Source organism: Peromyscus leucopus, chromosome X, assembly GCF_004664715.2.
Source record: "Peromyscus leucopus breed LL Stock chromosome X, UCI_PerLeu_2.1, whole genome shotgun sequence".
NCBI classification, from domain to species: Eukaryota; Metazoa; Chordata; class Mammalia; order Rodentia; family Cricetidae; genus Peromyscus; species Peromyscus leucopus.
Genome location: NC_051083.1, coordinates 36,857,915 through 36,879,625, shown reverse-complemented (window position 1 = coordinate 36,879,625; position 21,711 = coordinate 36,857,915). Strand labels below are relative to the sequence as shown.

General features: G+C 37.2%; 1 protein-coding gene across 1 annotated transcript; it reads right to left on the bottom strand.

Moving 5' to 3' along the window:
* Nucleotides 1-278: 278 nt before the first annotated feature.
* On the bottom strand, nucleotides 279-3,010 carry LOC114695777 (endoplasmin-like). The gene is given in 2 exon segments (XM_037198939.1): nucleotides 279-2,666; nucleotides 2,669-3,010. Coding segments are annotated over 2 exon segments (2,400 nt in total). The 5' UTR covers nucleotides 2,955-3,010; the 3' UTR covers nucleotides 279-552.
* Between the last annotated feature and the right edge of the window lie 18,701 nt (nucleotides 3,011-21,711).

The window sequence follows — 21,711 nt, the reverse complement described above, 5'->3', positions numbered from 1 at the left end:
TGACACCATGGCCCAGATGATCCAAAATTTAAAATGGTTTCAAAACAACTGGCTCAGATGATATACCCTCCGGACTACTCCATAATGCTAAAATTTTCTTTGTGTCTCCATAAGACACAGCGCCCCCTCCAACAAAAAATAATATAAAAAACTATGCCCAAAATTCCCAAATAAACCAAGCTAACTTTAGAGATAAAATTGGCTCACTCCTTCTCTAAACCCAAACATATTCCTAAAAAAAAAAAAAGGTTGAGAGATTCTTTTTTTTTTTTTGGGGGGGGACCTTTTTTATTTTTATACACATGACAAGATTTTACACCAATAGTCAGTTAAATAGTACAAATTTACATTCATGAGGAATGTTAAAATAAAAACAAACAAAACAAACTCAACTAAAAAAAAACACTTCTTCCTGTGACCCATAATCCCAACATTTTACAGTGCAGGGGAGGTGGTGGCTTGGGGGAGCATCCAAAACAAGTCTCTCTGAAAAGAAAGGACTTTAAAATTTCACATTCCCTCTCCACACAGGATCCGTGGTGAGAAGATAATTTACAATTCATCCTTTTCTGCTGTAGATTCCTTTGCTGTTTCTTCCTCCTCCTCCTCTTCTGTGCCTGCATCCACCTCTTCCTCTTTGTCTTGCTCCGTGTCTTCTGTTGTGTCATCTGGCTCTTCTTCCTGCTCTTCTTCCACCTGTGCTTCAGGGTCAATGTTTAAACTGAGGCGAAGCATTTTTTCTATTCTGTCTCCCTATGCCTTGGTGTCTGGTAGAAGATACCCTGACCGGAGTGTTGCTGTTTCAAACAAAACGACAGCAAGATCCAGGACAGTCTTGTCCTCTTCATCCTCCTTAACCCGCCGAAGCATGTCTCTGATCAGTGGATGTCTGGGATTAATTTCAAATGTTTTCTTCTGACTGGCATAGTAATTTGTGGAGATGTCTTTGCCCGTCTGGTATGCCTGTGCCTTCATAATCCTCTCCATGTTGCCAGACCATCCATACTGGCTGGCCACAAGAGCACAGGGAGACTCTGTGAGACGCTGCGATACCACGGCCTTTTCAATCTTGTCCTTAAGGGCCTTGTCCTTCATCCAGGTGAGCAGAGGCTCAAACTCCTTCTCTGTGGCCTCCCGGTTTTCCTTTGTCTTCTCGCTTTCGTCATACTTCACTCCTTCTTTGGCAACGTTCTGGAACCTCTTCCCATCAAACTCAGGAAGGGCCTGAATGCAGTATTCATCCACGGGCTCTGTGAGGTAGATAACCTCATAGCCCTTTTTCAGCAGCCTCTCAACAAACGGAGAAGATTCAGCCTCTTTCCTGCTTGACCCAGCCATGAAGTAGATCTTGTCCTGTTTTTCCTTCATTCTCTCCACATACTGGTCTAGACTAGTGATGTCAGGTGCGTGGTGAGAAGACTGGAACCTCAGGAGCTTCGCAAGCCGTGTGCGGTTTGAGTGGTCTTCAACCACGCCAAGCTTGATGTTGGTGCCGAACTCCTTCCAGAAAGTATCGTTGTACTTCTCATCAGCAATCTTCTTGATCATGTCCAGAGTTTTCCGGACAAGATTCTTCCTTATCACCTTGAGGAGTTTATGTTGCTGAAGAGTCTCACGGGAAACATTGAGAGGGAGATCATCTGAATCCACAACACCTTTGACAAAATTAAGGTACTTGGGCATCGTATCATGGAAGTCATCTGTGATGAATACTCGGCGCACATACAGCTTAATATAATCGCTCTTCTTGGATCCATATTCATCAAACAGACCACGAGCCGCAGATGTGGGCACAAATAAAATTGATTTGAAGGTGACTTCCCCTTCTGCAGTAAAGTGGACATAAGCCATGGGATCATCACTTTCCTTTGAAAAGGATTTGTAGAAAGCTTTGTATTCATCCTCTTCTACTTCTTTGGATGGTCTCTGCCATATTGGTTTGATATCATTCATAAGTTCCCAATCCCAAACTGTTTTTTCAACTTTCTTGGTCTTTGGTTTCTTTTCTTCCTCCTCCTCCTCCACTGCAGCTTCATCGTCAGATTCTTCCTTCTCTTCTTTAGCTGCTTCGTCTTCCTCCAGGGGCTCCTCGACGGTCTCGGTCTTGCTACTCCATACGTAGATGGGGAAGTTGATGAACTGAGAATACTTCCTGACGAGATTTTTAATTGTGTCCAATTCAAGGTAATCAGACGCCTCTTCTTTTAAGACAAGAGTGATTGTCGTCCCCCGACCTAGTGTGTTTCCTCTGGGGTCAGCGATGACAGAGAACTCATTGGAGTCTGTCTCCCAGATGTGCTGGGTGTCATTGTTGTGTTTGGACGTGACAATGACCTTATCTGCTACAAGGAAGGCAGAATAAAAACCGACACCAAACTGGCCAATCAGTTCAGAAGTCGACTGGCCGTCTTCTTGGGCCTCTGTCATTTTGTTTAAAAATTCACTTGTTCCAGATTTGGCAATGGTACCAAGGGTTTCATACAGCTCCTCTCTGGTCATTCCTACACCAGTGTCTGTGACATGCAGCAGGTTCTTCTCTTTATCACACTTAATCTTGACCGTTAACTCTTCATTCCTAGCCAGGGCATTCTCATCAGTTAGTGAGATGAGCCTTATCTTGTCTAAAGCATCGGAAGCATTTGAAATCAGTTCTCTCAGGAAAATCTATTTTTATACAAAGAGTTGATGATGAGTTTCATCATCCTGTTAACTTCGGCTTGGAAAGCAAACTTTTCAGATTTTTCTCTAAGTTCTCTTATTTGTGATGCGTTTAACCCATCCAACTGAATAGCTTCTTCCTCTCTCTGCACAACTTCATCATCTGTCCTTGAACCTTCTCTGCTTTTACCCAGGTCCTCTTCTACTGTACCATCCACATCGACTTCATCGTCAGCTCTAACAAACCTGAAGGTCAGCAGGACGCAGCAGAGACCTAGTGCCCAGAGGACCCTCATGGTGCGCGGACGGCGAGTCGCAAGTCCTTTTCGGTCACAGGAGCCGCTGCCTCCGCCCCCCACCCCCACCCCGAGTCTCCGGTCCTCACACCTCCAGCCGCGCGGTCCACCCCAGGTTGAGAGGTTCTTGTGTTCCCATATCAGAAGAGCCCTCTGATGTGGGACAAAAAAAAAAACACAATATTTTTATTTAAAACAGATTAATTATAAATATAATATATTTCTAAAAACAAAAAGGAAGATATAAACATATAAAATATAGATATGATAAGATAAAAGGATAGATTGTTAAACCTACTTTTAAAGAACAACAACTTGTTTAAAATGTTTTACATTACTGTAGATTTTAGTTTATTGATACAAGTTTACATTTAAATTTGTTATTATATATATATATTTATATATTCTCCTTTGAGGTATTATGTTTATATAACTCATTTATATTGTAACAGATAATTAAAAATACAGATTAATAATTAGTCTTCTATGATAGTCAAACTTGTAACATGTTAGTTGTTTTCTAGATATACATAGATATATTTCAGATAGTAAATAATCTCCAAACACTTCAAAGACCTACAAAATATGACATTTAAAATATTTTAAAAATTTAGACTTTCTAGACAATAAGACATGTCTACTCCTGACAACACCGATTTAATTCAGAAATGAAGATGGGCATCAAAGACACTCTATATAAAGTTTATCTTCTTCTTGATGAAAATAGCCATTTAGACAAAAAAACCTGTTTTTGCATAGACTACTTGATCTACTAGACATACAAAATACATAAAAAGGTAACCACAAAACTTTGCTTGACAAAATGGTCTTTCAGGTTCCTACTTCACAGAAAAAACTGCCAAACATTCTAAAAAACACACCAAAAAAAGTAACTGAGAGATTCTAGGTCTATGAACTAAAGACAGATGCCCCAACTGTACAAAAAAAATTAGGTGACTGTCCAGGCTGCCAGCTGTCTCTGTCTACTGTTGCAAGACTCCCAAAAGTTGTTTGCATCCTTCTCCTGTTTCTCAAATAAATTAGATCCTTTTAGGTTCTTTGATGTAGTTAAAAACAAGATAGTTATAATTTCCTCCGTTATAATAAAAATAAATTAATTATAAAACCTTAAACTCACAAATATATGATAGATAAGATATTTTCTTTAATATTGTAACTGTAATTCTTGATAATTGTTTTGTTATATGTAATTTTACTATGTAAAAGTTAAAACCCTCCTTTAAAAAAAAAAAGAAAGAAAAAGTGCTGTGGCTATCACTCTGTATAAATAAACTGCTGATTGGCCAATAGCCAGGCAAGAAGTATAGGTGGGACAAACAAAAAAGAAAATTCTGGGAACAGAAAGACAGAGAGTCAAGGATGCTGCGAGCCACTGCCATGAGTACCAACATGTAAGATACTGGTAAGCCATGAGCCATGTGACAAGATATATATTTATAAAAATGGGTTAATTTAAGATATAAAAACTAGATAACAAAAAGCCTAGTGTGTCCATACAGTTTGTAATCAATTTAAGTCTCTGTGTGTTTACTTGGTTGGATCTGAGCAGGTGCAGGACTGGCCGGTGATAGAGATTTGTCCTGACAGTGGACCAAAAAGAACTGGAGAAACTTCCAACTTTTTAAGCATCTGTGATGACACTGTTATTCCCTCAAATGTCAGAAGCTACCTCAATGAAAATTTCAGATGGTACGTCACAATTTTAGTCCACCAAAGTTCCATTACTTGCCTTTTATTTTTTTTCCCCTAACCTAAAGAGACTCCTAGCAAAGTACAAGAAGCATACAAGATACCAAATATGGATGGTGTGACAAGCTACCTCAAGATACTATTGCCCTGATGATAGATTGTCTCTTTAACTGTGGCGCTACAATAAACTCTTCCCTCCTTTAAAAAACACAGGCTGTTGCAAAGACAATAGTTTGCTCTCCACAAAGTGACAGCAAGGCCCCAACAACACATACAAAACTCATTGAACATGGAGACGTCCAAATGGTGCCTACCAAGAGCCTTTACCACTATGTACTAGTGCAACAGGATTCCAGAATGTGCAAATAAGTGAGTCTCTGACTAATGTGCCTTCTCTTGGGCTCTTTTCCTTCTGCTGGTTTATCTCATCCAAATTTGATGTGATGGTTTTTTATTTATCTTATGTTTTATTTTGTCATGTTTCATTGTTATCTCTTAGAAGCCTATACCTTTCTAATGAGAAAAAGAAAGGGAGTTGATCTGGATAAGAGGGGGTGGGGAGGAACTGGAAGGGGTAGAGGGAGGAGAAACCATAACCAGGATATATTATGTGAGAAAATGGTCTATTTTCATGAAAAGAACAAAAAGAAAATGTTTTAATTTTTTCCAGCCATGACCGTAAGTAGAACTCTGAGAGTAGATAATACCAAAGAAGCCGCATCTATGAACAGTAACAAACATTCCCATGGGAAGAGAGTAGCCTGGCCCTCCTTGGCATCTCTCATAACTCTTGTAGAACCAAATTTCGATTTTTTTTAAAAAAAGCTTTGACTCAGGGTCTCATGTAAGCCAGATTGGCTTCAGACAATGATGGTTGGTGAGACAATCTAGACTCTCCTAGGAAAGAAAGCTACTTTCCATACTTGTGGTGTGTCAATGACATGCCTTTAAAATAAAACAAAATAAAATAAAATAAAACTAACATTCTGCCTGTGTTCCTCCAAACAACTGCTCATCTAAGAAAACCTTAAGAACTCCTTGGGCAGAGTCTCCAGCTGTGCCTGTTGTGTGCCAACTCTGTCTAAAGATAAGCCCTCACTGGTTCTGACTTGCTTTCCGAGAATTTCCTGATGCCTGGGGTGCTTCATTTGCACATGCACTTTGTAACTGAATGAGTGGTCCTTGGAGAGGAGTCAGAGCAATCATTTTAATTAGCAGCAACTTGAAGTCTGTTCTTCCCCAATCCCCAGTAACTCACATGAACCAAGTGCGAAGAGTGTAAAATTTTGCCCCAAAGGCTCCTCAACTGGCAGCTGATCAAAAAGTGCATAGGCAATAATATCGGACAACTGTTTCATACTCAAGCAGATTTTTCAGCCGTTAATTACTCCCTACTAAGAGGCGAAGGAGGTCCAATAGCCACCAGAATTATTTCTAAGTTCTTATCAACAGTATTGTGTGGTCTACCCTGAAACCACAGTCTTCAGAAAAAGGGGAAAAAATCCATGCAATTTAAGAAGACAAACTTAAAAAAAAAAGTACTTTATAGTGAAGAACTTAGCTCTTCAAAACTAGCCGTAATCTTCCTTGCCTCAGAATTGAAGAAATCCTTAAATATGTAGCTTTTTAAAAATTGAACAGAAGCACCACAAGCATTGAAAACATGAAGCCCAAGCAAGATAAAATGGTAAAAACACATTCATTCCCATCTGTATATCTTTGGATCAGAGTTTCATTTGAGATGAAGTTATCTCCATTTTGGTCTGATTATTTTGTCCCATCAGGATGGTGGCTTTCTTGTTTGCTTTCCTTTCATTTTCTTTGGAAAGGTCTTAAACCAATCCAATGTAAGAAAATGCCCTGTGGAGGGTAGGCACTTTTTTGTTTTCCTTTTAAAAGACTTAAACACCTGTACCCTGGCTGGTGCAGGACCAACAGAAGATGGTAGGGTTTCGAACTGATGGTAAAAGCAAAACATTAATAATTGAGCTCTTCCCTGCAGAATATGGGTTTCAAATGAGCTTGTCATCATCATTCTTTTGTTTCCCAGAAACACATTGCCTGCTCTATTTTCTCGGTAACTAGTATCATTTTAAAGATACTCTTTATACTTGCAAGTCAGATAGCACATTTTAAATCTTCTCCTCTTGTAAAATGCCACAATCGAGAACATTATACAAATTTGGGGCATGTACAATACTATGCACAATTTGATTGAATAAAAATAGATCTGAGAGTTATATAGTTAGTGTCTACACAATTCTATAACAACCCATGAAATATGAAACACTCAGGCAGTTAAGCAAGTTGTACCAGCTCCATTAAATCAAGAATGTAGCATACAGATAAATCATTTAAATGCTTCATTACACTGTTTTTGCATTTGCTCTGGTGACTTTGATTCTTGATAGTAATGCCCTGAAACCCATTCTTACAAAATGTTGCATGTATTTCTGAATAACCATAGTCTCTACAAATTGTCTTTCCTACAGCTATAGGTTGATTGCATAGACCTTGGCTATTTAGCAGCTACAAAGAAATTGGAAACAATATTTGCAGCAAAACTTGGTAACTATTATAAAATGATATTAAACCATGCAAAACCCTGTTGACCTTGGGTTTTCTGGAAGTACAAAATATGTCTTGTTTTCAGAAAATAATTTAGAAAACTCTCTTGGACCATTTAATGAGATATAATGCCACAGACACTACGTTCTGTACTCTTGAAGAGGTTGGGTGATTTTTCTTTTTCTTGTCCACTCCAGTTCTCTTTAAGTGTTTCAAGCCTGCATGGATTTCTTTGGCATCTCAGCATGTAGCTTTTCCAAGACAATGGTCTGATGGCACTGCTGTGAAATGTGATTAGGGAATTTGCGAGGGAAAGTAATTGGCTGAAGGTCATCACCAATTAGATGAAAATTCAGATGAAAACTAAAGGCTACTGAGCTACTCAAATAATGAATAATTTTCTGAACTTTTAAAAAGACATTTAGAATGTAATTTCATTGTGGATTTTCAGTAAATTTAAAAATGGCAGAAGTAGCAAGTCTACACAGATATCCTGATAATAAAAGATTAGAGAATAGGCTAAGGTTGGAGTAGGATTATGGGAAATGTATGTCATCCTCAATGTTTAAGAGATGCTCATGCCAAAGGATGTTCTATTACCTACTAGTCCTATTAGCATTGCCTAAAAATTATGCCTAAAAATTATGGAGGGGATTTTTTCCATATTTTTAGACTTAACAACAGAAAATAATAGAATATCCATCTCCTAAGACCAGCAGGTTCTTCAACCATATGAGAAGAGATTAGATTCTCTGCTTGTTTTTCTAATGGGCTGTTATAAAACACTAATTTCTCCAGCTTCAAATTATATTGCAAATATGCCCTGTGAGTATATAAGTATATAACAACAATTTAATTGTTTTGAAGGGCAAAATGCAGAATAAACAACTATCCACAAAACTGGATTCTTTTCTCATGTGTTACTTTAATTACAGTCATTTTAACAGCATCACCAATTGCATGCCCTATTATTCTTAGAGGCAATATAATTGCATATAACTAATCAAAACAAAGATGTGATGATGCAGGTCTAGAAGTATTCAACTGATTCTATTGAACCCAGAGTGAAAAACATTATTATTTTACTCAATAACTAAAGGTTAAAATATAATGATATGTTTCAGCATTCAAAAGGAAATTCCTTCACCTCAAAAAGACCATAAGCAATAGAACAACAGTCAAAAATTTTAATAAAATCGCCCATCAGAAATTGGAAGTGTGACAATATTCAGTAATTAGGCCCAAATAACACACAGGAACTGGTGGCAAATTCATTTTTACATCAGGGTTTTTAATCCTGTAAATGACTATATCCCTGTATATTTACCAATTGTTTTGTAAAATTAGAATATATTGTGTCTTGGTCAGAAATGCTTGAAGTACACAAACACATGTAGGCTGTAATGTCTAATGAAATTATAGCAGTCAAATGTACCTATAGAAAATAGAGAAACTACATTCCACACTCATCCAGTGAAAGAAATACTACAGCAGCTGCAAATCAGTAACTGCAAATTAGCTCTGTATTTAATTTCATGACGACTGCAGCCAACATTCTTTAGGATGGATCATGAAAGCATGCTGGATTTTGTCAAAGACTTTTTATGCATCTATTGAAATGATCTTGAGATTTTTGTCTTTAAGTCTATGGTTTATTACATCTATTGGCTTGCATATGTTGAACCATCTCTGTATTTGAGGGATAAAGCCAACTTGGTCGTAGTGGATAATCATTTTGATGTACGTGTATATTCTGTTTGCAATGATTTTATTGAACATTTTAATCTATGTTCATCGGGGATATTGGTCTGCAGTGTTCTATTTTGTTGTTGTGTACCTGGTTTGGGTATTACAGTGACACTGGCTTTATAGAAGGGGGGTTGGGAATGTTCCTTCTGTTTCTACTTGTTTTAAAAAACAGTGGAAGAAGAATTGGCTGTATATCTTCTTTGGAAATCTAGTAAAATTCTCCTGTGAATCCATCTGGCCCTGAAGACATTTTATTATCATTTCAATATTCTCCTTTGTTTTGGGTCTATTTCAGTAGTTGATTTCTTCTTGGTTTAATTTTGAAGGTTTGGCTGTATCAGAAAACTCGTACATTTCTTTCAGATTTTCTGACTTAATGGAGTGCAGGTGTTCAGAAATTCTTTGGTGTCTGTTGTAATGTAATATTAATTCCTGATTCTCCTATTTAAGTCCTCTCTTTTTTTCTTTTGCTTAGTTGGGCCAAGGACCTGTCAATCTTGTTTGTCTTCTCAAAGAACCAGTGCTTAGGTTCTTTGTATTGTTTTCTTTGTTGTTATTTCTTTTTTTATTCTTCTCTCATCCAATACATCTCAATCAATTTCCCCTCCCTCCACTCCTCCTAGGCTTGCCCCCACCACTACTTCCCTTCTCCCTGATATCCATTCTTCCATTTCCTTTCAGAAAAGGGCAGGCCTCTCAAGGATATCAACCGAACATGGCATAACAAGATACAATAAGACTAGGCAATTTCCCTCAGTATTAGGTCTGAACAAGGCAACCCAGTAGGAAGAAAAGGGTCCCAAGTGCAGGCAAAAGAGTCAGACAATCCCCCACTCCCACAGTCAGGAGTCACACAAGAATACCAAGCTAAGAAGCACAGAATGTATGCATAAGACCTAGAACAGACCCATGCAGGCTCCATGATTGCCACTTCAGTCTCTGTGAGCCCTATGAGCCCTGCTCAGTTGATTCTATGTCCCCTGTTCTGATGTCTTCAATCCCTCTGGCTCCTACAATCCTTTCCCCTCTCTCTTCCATGGGTTTCCAAGTTGTGCTCTCTCTCTGCTTAATGTTTGGCTGTAGAAATGCAAAAGCAACTCAGTGTTTTTTGGAGATAGGATTAAAAGAAGAAAGTTTGTTCCATGATGTAGTCTGTTTTAGAAAGTCTTTCATGTGTTGCTGAGTAGAATGTGTATACTTTAATGTTTAGGTGGAATGTTCTGTAGATATCTGTTAAGTCCATTTGATTTATAAAATCTATTAATTCTGATATTTGTTTGGTTTTTGTCCAGATGACCTGTCTTTTGGAGAAATTGGAGAATGGAAATCACTTCCATCTTTTTAAGGAGTCAAAAAAAAAAAAACAAATAAGAGTATCAAACACTAAACAGTAGATATTATTGATAAGCAAAATGTTAGTAAAATAGAAAATAAATATGGACTTGAGAAAAATAATAAAATATATACCTTTGCCCTAACAATTTATACACTTTTTATTTTAATCCAATCCTATTAAAACACTGAATTGATTTCTTACTTTTATGAAAAAAATCATTTGTTTTTATACGTGCAGGTCTCTTTCTGGACTGGATTATTCCATTCCCTTTGTGTCTATATTTGTATTCATTCTAGACTATTGACCAAGCTGTATTGTTTTAATAAGTCTTGAAATTGAGTTTAAGCTCTTCAACTGTGTTCCTTTCTTAAAATCTTGCCAATTTGGGATCTTTTGGCTTTTTCAAAAGACTTTTAGGATCATCTTGCCAATTTGTTCAAAAGCACATATTGGGATTTTAGTTGGAATTGTGTTAAATTTGTAAATCAATCAGTGAGAATATCATAATGTTTTATTGCCCCAAAAAAGACATAGTATCTTTCAATTTATTTAGAACTCTAATTTCTCTTTAGGATATGTTTTAGTTTTTAGTATATAGCTCTTGCACATATTGAGTCAAATTAATATTAAAGTAGTTTATATTTTATGGTATTTTATTATCTGGTATCTCTTATAGAGATATACATAGTTAATATTTCATATTATTTTTATACCTTACAAGCTTTGAGTCTCCCATGGGCTTATAAGCAATTCTAAATACTCAGTGGTTTTGGAAGAAATCGTTTCTTTGGTCTGATGGTGTCCTCTCTATTGGTATAAATAAACTTTTCTTTACATCTCCCCAGAAAAAATCATGCAATATCATTTCTGTGAGTAAGATTTTTTTATTATGTTCCCCAAATCTATAATGATGTCTTCTGTATATTTCTATCTTTTGATTGTCCATGATTCATTTTGAATATTATATTCTGGTCCATACTCCAGTTAAGTAACTATCTATTTGCATTCAATTTTGTATTTGTAAATAGCCATTGGTTTCTTTTTTTGCCATACCAGAGATTGAACCTAAGGCCTCCCACATGCTAGTCAACTGTTCTAACACTGAGCTACATCCCCAAATTTCCAAATGTGCTAAAGATAAGAAAGCACAATGAAATTAATCTTAAAGAAATCATATATTTTCAGTCATCATAGTATATCATTTAAAATAATATATAGCATTTTATTTTCCTTTCTTCCATAACCATTTTCAGTGACACTCTAGAATTCACCCTGTTAATGATTACTTCACTATGCATCTCTGAAAATAGAAGAATTTTTGTTCCATATTTTTAAAATGTCTAATTGAATCTTTCTTAGTCATGAAAATATGAAAGAGTGCTATTTTTTAAAAAGAGTAAGTATCCTAGGGGTTCTGTTTAGGAATATGCTAAAGAGAACTATGAAGCATTTATCTAATTATTCTTTATCAATAAAAACTCAGGAGTCAGATATTGGGATGAAAACCTGAATGATCAGAGAAGTGGTGGCAAAGCAACCAGTGACCCCCTCTCTCTCTGATGTTCCTGGATGCAAAAGGGCTGAGACCTTCTCTAAGCCCTACCTTACAACTTATGGTATCTCTGTCTGTTCTCAGTCCTCCAAAACCTCTATGGCTAATGTTGATCATCTAGTAACTAGCTCCACCCTCTTATTCAAAGCAAACTTTATTGTCAGACTTAGGAGCATCAGACTATGATCAAAATATCACTCAACAGAACCTCGTGTGTGTGTGTGTGTGTGTGTGTGTGTGTGTGTGTGTGTATACATGTGTGTATGTATATATATACATACATGTGTATATATGTATGTGTGAATATATGCATATATGAATATATGTATGTATGTGTGTATATGTATATATATATTCATTTGTGTATCTTTACCTGTATATGTACATCAAATACATGTACAAAATGTTCAGAACCATCATAATCATAAAGCTATGAACTGAATAGTGCTCAGTCTCCAATCAGAAGAGAATATATCTATCTACTCATGAATATAACTATTGTCACAAGCAACAACACAAACGCCACAGACATAATGTTAAATAAAGTGAGATAGACAAAATGTGAACTGTATTATTGTACTGATGCCAATTTCAAAAGCAGAATCATACTTGTTTGGCCTAAGGAATAAAAGTAGATAATTCTGCGAGAGTGTACTGATTGAGAGAGAATCTTCTAGGATGCTGAAAACCTTCCTTATCCTTATGTGAATGTATGTGGGTTACAGATAAATTCAGGGGTAAAAACATCATAGTTTGTACCTTTTGCTTTTGTTTTTGTTTGTTTTTGTTTTTGTTTTTTTAATTTCTGGAATTACTTTTACTTTATTCTATTTTGGGGATTATAATATAATTACACAATTTCTCCCTTCTCTTTCCTTCATCCAAACCATTCTATATAGCCCTCCCCAATTGCCTTTAACTTTGCAGGCTCATTTTTACTAAGTGTTATTGCATGCATATATATACTCTTAAATATAACATATTTGGTCCATATAATGTTACTTCTATGTACATTATTAATGAAAAATTATATTCTACTTCAACAAAAAAAGAAGCTTCTAAAATAAGGAGCAGTAAGTATGCTCTAGATTACAGTTGGTAACAATTTTTTTAAACAGAGCAGCACATGAGTTTTTGGCCTTTGTAAAAGATAGAGACTCTTGACAACCACACACTCCTATCAATTCTAGCACAAAAATAATATGTAAGCTAATAAATATAACTTTGTTCCAATAAACATGGGTTCCTATGTACATGGGTGAAGAGACAACTCAGAGAGTAAGATTCCTACCCATACAAGCTTGGTGAGCTCAGTTGAATCCCTTGAACAACATAGAACACCAGATGTAGAAGACAAATATAATCCCAGCAATTCTTCAGCAGAATAAACAAGAGGGGCCCTGCTTCAACAAGATTCAAAGCAAGAACTGACTCCTTGAAAGTTGTCCTCTGACCTCTATTCACGTGCTGTAATATGTGTGTGTATATGCACAGAATAAACACATACATACTTATATATGAACATATATAAGTAAATAAATATTTCAAAAATTATTTTTAGACATCAATATTTAAACTTCCTTAATTTCTCCTCTTGTGACATATTCATTTTCTCAAGACTTCAATTTTTTTAATGTCAAATGCTTTCTTAGCTCACAGACATACAAATGCTAATCCCTGCTTTAGGTGCATAAAAGCTATAAGCAATGTATATATGAATATAATCACCATAATCTAAGTATTTCTAGAAACCTACAAACCAAAAGAAAACTGACATTCACCAGTAAAAGATTAATTCAGGCTATCTATGGTTGTAAGGAGGGGATATACGTAATATATCCAATATTACATGATGATTGTGATGCTGGTCAGTAACAAGAATGTATATTGTTATGTTTATACTATAATTTGCTGTCAAAAAAGTTAGACAATGGGGTTGTCATTCTTAGACCACCATGAAGGTATTTAACATTTTATCCCTGTTATGTTCTTCCCTTTACCTGAAAGTTTTGCTACAGACCTATGGTTCTCAACCTTCCTAATGCAGTGACCATTTAACACAGTTCCTCATGCTGTGGTGACCCCAACCATAAAATTACTTTCATTGCTACTTTGTAACTATAATTTTGCTACTGTTATGAATTGTAATGTAAATATCTGTGTTTTCTGATGGTCTACAGTGACCCCTGTGAAATGTTCATTTGATCCCTGAAGGAGTCGACCCACAGGTTGAGAACCACTGTCATAAATGGTAATCATTTGGCATTCCAGGTAGCTTACACTGCATTCAGGAAACCTATATGTGGAATATCTCAAATGCACTACCTCACCAGCCCCATCTGCAAAGTACATTTTTTTTTTTTTATTGAACGTGTTTTTCTGTGGCTTGGAAGGGTTCACAGAAATGGTGATAAGAAGAGTTGGCACTTGTAAGATAGTATTTTTCTCCTTTCAAAATGCTTCTCTTCACAAAATACCCCAAAACGGTATATTATAAATCTATTCTCCTTTCATAGTAGTAGAAGCTACAATTTTTATGTACCATAGAGTGGCTGTACTGTTTTCAAAAACATGTACTCAGTTTGCTGCCAGACAACTCTACATATGATGAGTATTTTTCCATAAAAAAAAAATGCAATTCCCCATTTTTATTCTATTATTTCTGTTATTTCATTACATAAAATGGAATTAAATATGTCTCTAGCTGTGTAAGTCAGCATTCAATCTCCTAACTTAATTTCTTTCTACAACTTGGCTTATCTGAATAATTCTATTATCAAATATAGTGTGGATATGCTTAATCTGGATAATTTTTCCATGCTGTTAAAATATATTTCATTTCTGTGTGAAAAGCATTAGAATAGTGAAAAATTAGAGTTTCTTCTGTCAGCTAACCTGGACTCACAGGAGGTCACAGAGACTGAACCAACAACCAGGGAGCCTGCATAGGACTGACCTAGGCCCTCTGCATATATGTGACAGTTGTGGAGCTTGGTCTACTTGTGGGACTCCTAACAGTGGGAACAGGGGCTGTCTCTGACTCTGTTATCTGCTTTTGGGACCCTTTTCTCCTAATGGGTTGCCTCTTCCAGTCTTAATTGGAGAGGAGGTGCCTAGACTTACTGTACCTTGATATGCCATGGCTGGCTGACATACATGGGAAGCCTGCACTTTCCTGAAGAGAAAAGAGGAGGAGTAGATGGGGGAAAAGGGGAAGTTGGGGAGGATGGGAGGGGAAGAGGAAGGGGAAAATGTGATCAGGCTGTGGAAAAGTAATTAATTAATGAAAGAAATTAAAAATAAAGGAGTTTCTTTTGGGAGCTCACAGCCTTGAGGGAGAGGCGGCCTTTGAGAAAAGACCTTTGTGCTTCTCTCTACAATGTACAGTGGTACAGAGATGCCAACCTCTACAAGTTGTGCCTAATTCAGAAATTGCCTGTAGTGACACATTGCTTTCTTGAAGCGGGTTTCTTTTTGGCTGCCAACTAACTCCTACCACTATCTACGCCAACTTTCGAGTGTTAGCCATCAGCTTTGAGTTGAACTCTTTGGCTTACCAAACTCAACCACCTATGCAACTCAAATATGTGTCTTCCCTTGATGTAAGCACTGTTTATTCTTAGTGGTGGTTTGAATGAGAATGGCCCACTGTAGAAGTAACCATCTTATTCAATAAGAAACACAGAGCCAATATAGAGATGAAAGCCAAGAGGTCAGAGCAATAGCTAAGAGCTAAAAACCTTACCCTTCCTGTCACTGTTGTCCTACCTCTCCGAAAGAGACCTACTTCCTGTGTGTCTTTTTATTGTGTTTCTGTTCTGCCTTCTCATTGGTTGTAAACCCAACCACATGACCTCCTAGTCACTGCCTGTCTGTACAGACCTCCAAGTCTTCTATGGTTGGTATTGAGATTAAAGGCATGTGTCTCCATGCTGGTTGTATCCTTGAACACACAGAGATCTGCTTAGCTCTGGCTCCCAAGAGCTGGGATTAAAAGCATGCACCACCACTGCCCCGCTTCTGCTAAGGCTTGCTATTAGCTCTGGCCCCCAGACAACTTTATTTATTAACATACAAATCACATTTTAGTACAAATAAAATATCACCATAGCCCACAAAGGCTTATAGAGTGGACAACTTGGTCCCCAGTTGGTAGAACTGTTTGGGAAGGATTATGAAGTGTGGCTGGCCTTGGAGGAGGTAATCACTGGGGGATCTAAGAGATTTCAAAATCTTGTGCCATTCCCAGTTAGCTCTCTTTCTGCTTCATGCTTGTGGGTAGGTGTAAGCTCTCAGCTTCCAAAGCCATGCTTGCCTGCATTTTATCATGCTCTCACCATTATTGTTATAAGCTCACCCTCCAGAACTGTAAGCCCAATATACTCTTCTATAAATTGCCTTGGTCATAGTGTTTTTTCACAGCAATAGAAAAGTACCTAAGACAGGTTCAAGGGAAAAGAATTGTTTCATCAGTCCTAAATCCAAAGGATAATAATAACCTGACTTTCCAATTGGCATGAGAGAAAGTATAGTCTTTGGACATAGATCATTTAATAGAGTTGAATAACTGCAACAGGGATACAGAAGAAGGACCAAATTTCCATGTATGGAGATCAGTAATTTACTGAATTTAATGCTATCTTAATATAATAAATACTCTCTATTTAGATAGAGAAAATAAGTCTAATGTTGATGTTTTGTAGCCTGTGTTACCAAATTCAACATAGAGGAAGTAAGTTTTCTTTTTATATTCAACAAGAAGAGTTTGGAATCTCTTAGTATAGTTTTTTATTTGATATTCCACTGATAACTTATATCTGGAGAATTTCTCTCTAGCTCCCTCCAAGTCCCACCAGTCCCAGAGCCCACTTATAAAATAAATGCACAGAATCTTACATTATTTAAACTGCTTGGCCATTATATCAGGCGTATCATTGTCTAGCTCTTACTCTTATATTTAGCCCATTTCTATTAATCTATACTTTGCCACGTGGCTCATAACTTATTAGTACCTTACATCTTCCTTGTCCTGGTGGTGGCTCCAGGCAGTCTCTCTGCCTTCTTGTTCTCTCAATTCTCCTCTCTGTTAGCCCCGTCTATACTTCCTGTCTGCATACTGGCAATCCATATTTATTTATACAGAGTGATATCCACAGCAATAACTTCATAAATTAATATTTGAAATTATACTACCATAATCTTTCAGTATATGACCATTCTCATGCTTCAACCTGAGGAAATTTTCACACCTAAAAAGTTGTTTTCTTGATCCTGCTGGGGTCTTCCGCTCCACTAAGCTCTCTTCCCCTCGACCCATGCCCTTCATTACACCTCCCCACAACGTCCAGTTTGCTCATGTAAATCTCATCCATTTCTCTGTCATTGGGCCATCCCTGTGTCTTTCATAGGGTCCTGTTTTCTAGCTAGCCTCCCTGGAGTTGTGAGTAGCAGTCTGGTCATCCTTTGTTTTACATCTAGTATACTCCTATGAGTGAGTACATACCATGTTTGTCTTTCTGAGTCTGGGTTACCTTACTCAGGATGATTTTTTCTAGATCCATCCATTTGCCTGCAAACCTCATGATGTCATTGTTTTTCTCTGCTGAGTAGTATTCCATTGTGTATATGTACCACATTTTATTTATCCATTCTTCAGTTGAAGGGCATTTAGGTTGTTTCCAGGTTATGGATATTAGAAACAATGCTGCTATGAACATAGCTGAGCATGTGCCCTTGTGGTATGATTGAGCATTCCTTGGATATATGCCAAAGAGTGGTATAGCTGGGTATTGGGGGAGATTGATTCTCAATTTTCTAAGAAAGCTCCATATTGATTTCCAAAGTGGCTGTACAAGCTTGCATTCCCACCAACAGTAGAGGAACAGTGACAGAGAACAAGGAAAAAGATACCATGATAAATGAAGACCCCATGGAAATAGGAAGAAGCAAAGAGCTAGAGAGGTCCCCATAAATCCATAAAGATACCTCCACAATAGACTGCTGGCAATGGGTGAGAGAAAGCCAAAACTGACCTACTCTGGTGATAGGATGGCCAAACACCATAACTGTCGTGCTAGAAATCTCAACCAATAACTGATGGAAGCAGATGCAGAGATCCACGGCCAGGCTCCAGGTGGAGCTCCTGGAGTCCAATGGGCGAGAAAGAGGAGGGATTGTATGAGCGAGAACTGTTGAGACCAAGATTGGAAAAAGCACAGGGATGAATATTCAAACTAGTGAAAACACATGAAATATGAACCAATAGCTGAGGAGTCCCCAACTGGATCAGGTCCTCTGGATAAGTGAGACAGTTGATCAGCTTGAACTGTTTGGGAGACCCCCAGGCAGTGGGACCAGGACCTGTCCTCAGTGCATGAGTTGGCTATTTGGAACCTGGGGCCTATGCAGGGACACTTTGCTCAGCCTGAGAGGAGGGGACTGGACCTGCCTGGACTGAATCTACCAGGTTGAGCTGAATCCCCAGGGGAGTCTTTGCAATGGAGGAGATGGGAATGGGGGGTAGGCTGGGGGGAAGGTGGCAGGGGAGGACAGGGGAATCTGTGGCTGATATGCAATATTAAATCAAATTTTTAAAAAAGTTATTTTCATTTTATCTCATAAAGACAAGCTATTTTTCATTAGTCTGAGCAGAGCTGTAGAGTCAACAAACAGAGCAACCAAAAGGTTAAGAACTGTGAGGTATTCTCTTTGTGGGACTACATCTATTCAAGCTGGAAAAATCAATGAATCTGGAGGAATGTACAATATTATTCCAGCATCACTCATGCTCAGAAGCCAACAAAAATCACAAAGATAAAAACTACATCAACTTTGTCCATGCAGAGAAACCACAGGTGAGGATGTTACATTCTCCCTCAGCTGCCTGGAAGGGAGTACCCATCTGATAGACATCCCTGCATTTACCTTTAAAAACTGCAGCCACTAAAGTTAAAAGCACATAAGTCATATGCTTATGGCTTAGGACAGTGGTTCTCAACCTTCCCAATACTGCTGCCCTTTAATACAGTTCCTCATGTTGTGGTGACCCCCAATCATTATTTTCATTGCTACTTTATAAATGTAATCTTGCTATTATGAATAATAATGTAAATATCTGTGTTTTCAGATGGTCTTAGGCCACTCCTGTGAAAGGGTAGTTCAATCTCCAAAGGAGTCGTGACCCACAGGTTGAGAACCACTGGCCTAGGAAAAGTCTGGCTACATTTGCTTCTTTTTATCATACTTACTTTGAGAGGAAGGTTAGACAGGGATGTTTCCTTGTTTCTTGATAGAAAACCTTGAGTGATATGGAGTTCAGGAAAGAGAATTCCATCATTGAAGCTAAAAATAGACTTTGCTAAAATAAAGGGATCTGTTCCAGTGCCTTGTTCATTGAGCTGTGAGATTTCTGTTACACAAATCCTAAAACTCTGAAAGTCTCCTTACTATGACTATTACTGAAAAAAAAAACATGCCTTGGAGGTAAATAATCTCTTGTCTCCCTGATATTAAATATAAAAAGAAGGGACAGCGAATTATAGCACTTCTTTCAAAAACATGAAAAGTCCTCTAAGAAGGGATACTACTTCTGATGGTGCCCCTTACAATAGTTAGCTATGCTACAGTAATGCTGAGTAACAAACTGGGCTACAAAACAAACAAAAAGATGTGGCATAAAACAGAACTATACTTCAGTTTGGATAGGATGGACTCCAGACACTATGTTTTGGTTTCCAGATTGTTTTTAGGTGTGTTGAAATATATTTGCATTTTTCTTTGGGCCAGAAAGACCTGTGCTAGATGCCAATCACAAGATCATGATTGGCAAACTCAGGCATGAAAGCAAGTTTAAAAACTGTATGTAGTGTGTAGCCATTCCAGCTTTGGTCTGGAAGTTCCAACCCCCATTGAGGCTTCGGTAACTATCATGCCTACAAGGCAGGGCCAAGAGAGGACCCTGAAGACCCGAGATCAAAATGTGCTATGCTCTCTTCCTGCTTGGATGCTGGACGCTAGAGGAGACCAAGGAGAGTTCTCCAGAGAACACCGCTGGACTGCGCTGGGTCTTTCCCAGAACCTGCCACCTACCTATCCCTTTATTTGTAAGTTACACCATTAAATAAATCTCCCTTTTAACTACGTGGAGTGGCCTTAATAATTTCACCAATACCTGTACACTTAATTGGCTAAAACAAGTCACATATTTAAATCCAAGGCCAAGAGCTGAGGAAATATGAAACCATGCAATTAAGTGAATATATAATTAAGTAAATTAAGTGCCAAAAGTAGTATCTCAATCTACTTTATCCTCCAAATGAGAGGAATATTCTCTTGCTGTAACTATGAAATTAACATATTAATAGGGAGTATTTCTCCTTGGTCCCTTCAGAAAAATATATCCAGTTGCCCACCTGATTAGTCTCATTATATTTATTAAGCTGATAAATATTGATTGTTTTCACACACGCAAACACACAATTACAGTAAGGTAAAGAGTGAAATTTTATTTTATAATTTCTTTTGTGGCTTATATGAAGCCTAGAGTTATGTTGTTCAATATGGTAGATATTTGTGTCAGGTTAACTGAATTCATAAAATTTTGTTCTTCCATTACACTAGGTCCATTTAAAATACTCAATAGGCTATCTTGCCAGATCAATTAAAGGAATTATAATTGCAAAAGAAGAAGGTAACGTCCCTGTTTGTGGATATCATAATCATGAAATACATAAATATAATTACAGACTCTACCAAACAACCATTAAAACTAAAGAGTGAATTTTGCACTGTTACAACACAAAAATCAATAGCATTCCCATATACTAATAGCAACTAATCTGAAAAGCAAAGGAAATAATCCCATATCCAATAGATACAACAAATAAAATACTTAGGAATAAATTTAAGGAGGCAAAACTTCTCTCTTCTGAAAACTATTGGTCACTGGTAAATGAAATTAAAGATACAAAAAGTAGGATGATGTCCATGTTCATGGACTGGAAGATTAATATTGTTAAAATGTCCATACAATTCAAAGTGATTTGCAGATTCCATACAATCTTTATCAAAATACCAATAGCCCACTTTATAGAAATAGAATAAAGAATCTCCAAATTTGTGTGAAATCAGAAAAGACCCTGAATAGATTCAATATCTTAAGCAAAAGAAGTGGAGTCATCATACCACCTGACTTCAAAAATGTTCTACAGAGCAGCAGTAACCAGAAGAACCTGGTACTGATATAAATACATTACAAATCAATAGAATGAGAAGACACCGAAGGAATAAACCCACCCATTTAAAGCTGTATTAATTCATTGTCTACTATCATAATGCTGGAACAAAATATCTAATGTCCCATATTTTTAAAGAAACTTTTACTTGGCTCAGTTTTTCATATTCAACAGCTTGATTAACATCGTCATCAGCTTCATAGTCAGTGGTATCACAGTAGTAGGAGTATTAATGTATATATGGCAAGACAAAAAACCCAAAACTACTTTAATTCCTGGGGAAAACCCTTTAGATGACTTCATAATTTCCCACTAGGCCCATCTCTTAAAGGTCCTACCACTTTTCAGCACTATTACACTGAAATATAGGCTTCCAACTCAAGGACTCTTGGGAGACAAACAATAACTAAAAAAGAAACAGACAACTGAGTTTTCATGTAAGTACTCAAACCACATAATGACAGAAGTCCAATCTGTTTAACAATGGCAATTTGGAAAAGTGGAGAACCGCATACAAAGACTGAACACTGTTTCTATGGATAGAGCCAGATATGGAACTATTTAAAGATGAAGACAATTTCAAAGTCAAAAATTGTGAGACTATAAAAA